This window comes from Carex rostrata, chromosome 5 (genome assembly GCF_964058835.1).
Source record: "Carex rostrata chromosome 5, lpCarRost1.2, whole genome shotgun sequence".
Classification (NCBI taxonomy): Eukaryota; Viridiplantae; Streptophyta; class Magnoliopsida; order Poales; family Cyperaceae; genus Carex; species Carex rostrata.
Genome location: NC_135922.1, coordinates 5,413,578 through 5,418,337, shown reverse-complemented (window position 1 = coordinate 5,418,337; position 4,760 = coordinate 5,413,578). Strand labels below are relative to the sequence as shown.

General features: G+C 37.1%; 1 protein-coding gene across 1 annotated transcript; it reads left to right on the top strand.

Annotated features, from left to right (window-relative positions):
• Nucleotides 1-200: 200 nt before the first annotated feature.
• LOC144553754 (putative disease resistance protein RGA1) lies at nucleotides 201-4,318 on the top strand. The gene is made up of 4 exons (XM_078301954.1): nucleotides 201-551; nucleotides 1,153-2,682; nucleotides 2,824-4,008; nucleotides 4,286-4,318. Exons 1-4 carry the CDS (start codon nucleotides 201-203, stop codon nucleotides 4,316-4,318), a joined length of 3,099 nt encoding a protein of 1,032 aa, XP_078158080.1.
• The last annotated feature ends 442 nt before the right edge of the window (nucleotides 4,319-4,760 follow it).

Here is a 4,760-nt window from a genome sequence, read left to right as displayed (position 1 = left end):
TCAACTCATAAAAGTCACAATGATCATAATGACAGCACATGCACACCACCGACCAAAAGACTTAATTTGAAATAATTAATTTACGGAGTTACTCACAGTCTTCTCCGACTCCCCAATAATTTGTTTTTCTAACATATCTATTGTTTCATTTACATATCAACAGCACAAGAGAAAAAAAAGTTTGCAATTGTAGAACCATGATGGGTCTAGGTGGAGTGATTAACAACCTTCTCACCAAATTGCTGCCCTCTGTCATTGCATCTGCACAAGCTCCATCTTCTTCCAACTGTCCTCCAGCAGATCAAAACCACCAAGTTGAGGCTGAATTGAAAAAACTGAAGGGGATGCTGGAGCGGATCAAAGCCACGCTGTACGATGTTGAGCAGAGGGAGATCAGAGACAAGTCAGTCAAGCTTTGGTTGAAGGAGCTCAATGGTGTTGCGTATGATGCAGAGGATGTACTGGGTCAGTACCACTACGAAGTCTTACAGGCAGAAGTTGAGGCAAGAGATTCTTCTTCACAAGATTCTCGTAAAAGGAAGCTAATTCAGGTAATTAATTTAATTTAATTTACTTTTGCAAAGGGTTTTCTGTTCAAGAATTGCAAAGAGTAAATGAAATTGCTTATGAAATGCAAAGCCTGTATCACTGTATGGCTGTATATGTCAACCTGGTTAAATTCATTTGTCAGTAACCCTAAAAAAATAAAGTTCATTTGTTAGCATTTTTTATTCCATTGACCGCGAAAAAGCTGTGCAAGTCCTTTTAAGGAAAATGGATGTTTGTTGTACTTTTGACTGAACTCTTGATGCTAGTTTATGTATTGAATTTTAAGTTGTGAGTCATTGTTTAAGTTGGAAACATATTTATTTTTGGAAGTCCATTATATTTGTGTCATGGTATTAATATGTACTGCATGCTAGTTATGGACTATATGAAGCGGGCAAATCAACCTCTTTGGATTTGTTTACTTAAAACTTATTGAGATTTGAGTTTGTTTTGTCATTGAATAATTGGGTTCATTTCTGAAAAAATGTAAACCAGTTGTTAAGTACCAGTGTATGGTACCAATTATTTTACAAGGATAAAAGTTCTTGTGTACAAGAACATTATAGTAGGTCATACATTCTCAAGGTAATTATAATTCTCCAGGTTCCATACGGCATGCTTGATCAAATTCAGCAAATAAGGAGCAGATTTGATGAGATTATGAAAGATCGGATAGCACTTCAATTGTCAGAGGGAGATGGGCCCATGCGTTACAACAACGAATTGCAAATAGCTCCAACAAGCCACTTTGTAGTTGAGTCGAATATCTTTGGGCGAGAGAGTGAAAAGGAGAAGCTGATTGAAGTATTGTCCTCTGAACGTGATGTTGTTTCCGTGGTGGCAATTGTTGGCATGGGGGGCATTGGCAAGACAACCCTTGCACAACTTGCCTATAATGATAAAAGAATCCGACAACGGTTTGATAAATTTGGGTGGATATGCGTATCAGACGATTTCAATGTTGAAAGGCTCACCAAAGAATCACTGGAGTCTATTACAGAAGATGTGTGTGGTATTACAAATTTAGGCGCTTTGCAAGATAAAATTCATGAGGAGATAAGTGGGAAAAGGGTCCTTTTGGTCCTTGATGATGTCTGGAATGAGAAGAAGAGTTTTTGGGATTCATTTCAGACTCCTTTTACGTCAGCAAAATTTGCAAAAATTCTAGTTACTACAAGGAACGATTCTGTCGCACGAATCATGCAAACAGAGCCAACATTCAAAATTGGTTGTTTGTCAACTGAACAATGTTGGCAATTGTTCGAACATTATGCATTTGGTGGCGTAGATCAGAATAAGAGCCCGAAGTTGGTAGGAATTGGGAAGCAAATCATGAAAAAGTGTGGAATGTTGCCCCTGGCTGTGAAGTCAATTGCTAGCCTTTTGAGGCATGAGGCGGAAGAAGAGAGTTGGAGAGAGATTTTGGAAAGCGAGCTATGGGATACAGATGCTAGCAATGAGATATTTCCACCTCTTCAAATAAGCTATTCACGCCTTCCCACATACCTGAAGTCTTGTTTTCTATATTGTTCCATGTTTCCTAAAGATCACGTGTACGATGCAGAAGCTTTGGTGAAATTATGGATGTATCAGGGTTTTATTGAGTCTAGAGGAAACAAGACTCCAAAAAAGATTGGTTTTGAATATGCACAGGAGCTGTGCCAAAGGTCCTTGTTTGAAAGAGAAGGCATGTATGAGAGGAATGATTTGGTTTGCCGGAAGTTTAAGTTGCATGATATAGTTCACGATTTAGCACGGCGTAATTCAGAAAATGGTTGCCTTTCAATTGAGTTTAGTAAGCTCCCAATTTTTCCTAATTTATTACATCATCTGTATATCGCTAAATATGTGATATTAGAAGATCCTATTCCCTCTGACAAGTTCACTACTCTGCGTACACTCATAATACATATCGAAAACTTTATCTATACTTTTGACTTTTCAATGGCATCCAAATTAAGAGCTCTACAAATGGAATCCCTTTATAATGAATTAGATGATCAATCTCTTTCCTCCATTGGTAATTTGAAACATCTTCGTTATCTTTCACTTGGTAATGTTGGAACGTTACCTGAATGCATATGCTCCCTTTACAGCTTGCGAAATCTCTCTCTTAAGGGAAGTTCTCTCATAGTGTTGCCAACAAAAATAGGAAATCTAATTAAATTGGAAGAGATTACTATTGATTGTCATTGCCTCCAGGTGTTGCCTGAGTCCCTTTGCCAACTCAAGGCCTTGAGGGAACTCTCTATTTGTTCATGCATTAAAATTAAGGAGTTACCAAACAACATAGGAAATCTAATTAGCCTGGAAGAGTTGATAATTTATCGCTGTTCTAACCTCACAGTGTTGCCTGATTCCCTTTGTCAACTAAAGGCCTTGAGGAAACTCTTTATTAGTAGTTGCCATGAAATTAATGAGTTACCAAACAACATAGGAAATGTAGTTAACTTAGAAGAGCTCCGAATTGAACGTTGCTCTGGCCTCCGGGTGTTGCCTGGTTTCCTTTGTCAATTAAAGGCCTTGAGGAAACTCTGTCTTAGTGAATGCAGGCTTCTTGGAGAGCTTCCTAGTGACATGGGGAGCCTTACAGATCTTAAAACTCTGAAAATCTGGGATACTGGTGTGAGTTGTTTACCTAGCTTGAGCAAATTTGTAGAAATTCAAGAACTAGAGGTGTTGGTCGAATGCAAGACAATAGGATGGTTAAAGGATTTTCATGATATGTGCGGAAAACTCTGTCTAAGTGGATTGAAAAATATTTCCAATTTAATGGATGTCCAATGTGCTAACCTTATGAGTATGCATAAATTGGAACACTTGGCACTGAACTGGAATGAGCGGTTTTTATATGGCATCCCAGACTGGATTGACACTAGAGGTGAGAATATATTTGAGTTAAACATCAAAAGAGGTGAGAACATATTTCTTGAAGAACAGAGTTGTTTTTTGGTGATGGCTAGTCTCCAGCCTCACCCTAATCTTACCAAGCTAGAAATAAACGGTTGCAATGGCATTCCATTTCCAGAATGGATTGACAGCCTATGCAAGCTAAAGTATTTGAAAATTGAAGAGTGGGATAGTTTGCAGATCTTAAAAACAGAGTCCCTGCCATTAGAACTTGAACAGTTGGAAATTTGGCAGTGCCATCAGCTAGTATCTATGCCTGGAGTACAAAACCTGAAATCCTTGGTCAAACTTTCCATCCATCATTGTCAGAACTTGTGCTCATTTATGGAACCATCTCTTGAATTGACAATGAGAGTAGGGGTGGGTTCATATTGGACCTCATTGTTGGGGTTGACAAACCTTCCTTCACTCAGAAGTTTGAAGATTTCATTCTGTACAAAATTGCAAGTATTGGTGCATGAGTTGCTTCCTGCAGAGCCTTGCGAAGTTGAGGTTCGTGATTGCCCTGGATTAAAGGAGTGGTGCTTGCAACATGGAATACTCTACAAGGTACTTCCAAGTTCCTATTATTATATAATATTGTTGGTAGATAATTGATAAGTGTCAATATCTACTTTATAAGCTTTATTTCTTTTACTCGAATACAAAGTTTGAACCAGAATATATTTTTTACTATGTTTTTTCTTTCCACGCATACCATTCAGCTCAGGAAATACATTTTTTGGTAGTCATGTCATACGGTACTCTTACATTCGAGTTGTCATGGTGCCAATTCTTAATCAAAATTTCAAATTTCAAATTTCAAATCTTAATTTAGGAGATCTAGACAAGGATATATATCCCGGAAGAATTATGGTAGTTCACGACTATGAATCAAGATTTGATAGCACTGGCCCTAGGTTAAGGGAACGGTATAATCTACAAGGTACTTTCTATTATTTAATTTGCTATTTGGAAATAGTGGGCTATTATAAATTTGAGTAAAGTATCCCCATCAACCATACAACCAATGTTACTTTTTATCTATATAGAAAATCAGGATGGGATTAAAAATTTCTGTTATGTAAAACAATCAATCCACAAATTCTTAACAATGGTAATTTTGTCGATTTTTTTATTAATATCCAACATTAAATAGAAAATTACAAAACTGCCCACGTTTTTTGAGGAATTTTAAAAATGGCCAAACCACCGAGAATCATGGCGGTTCTAATTTTTTATTTGATTTGACATCATTCGACAGAACCGAAGATTAAATTTAAGATTTTTGATTTTTCTATTTTAATTAAATAGAAGGTGTT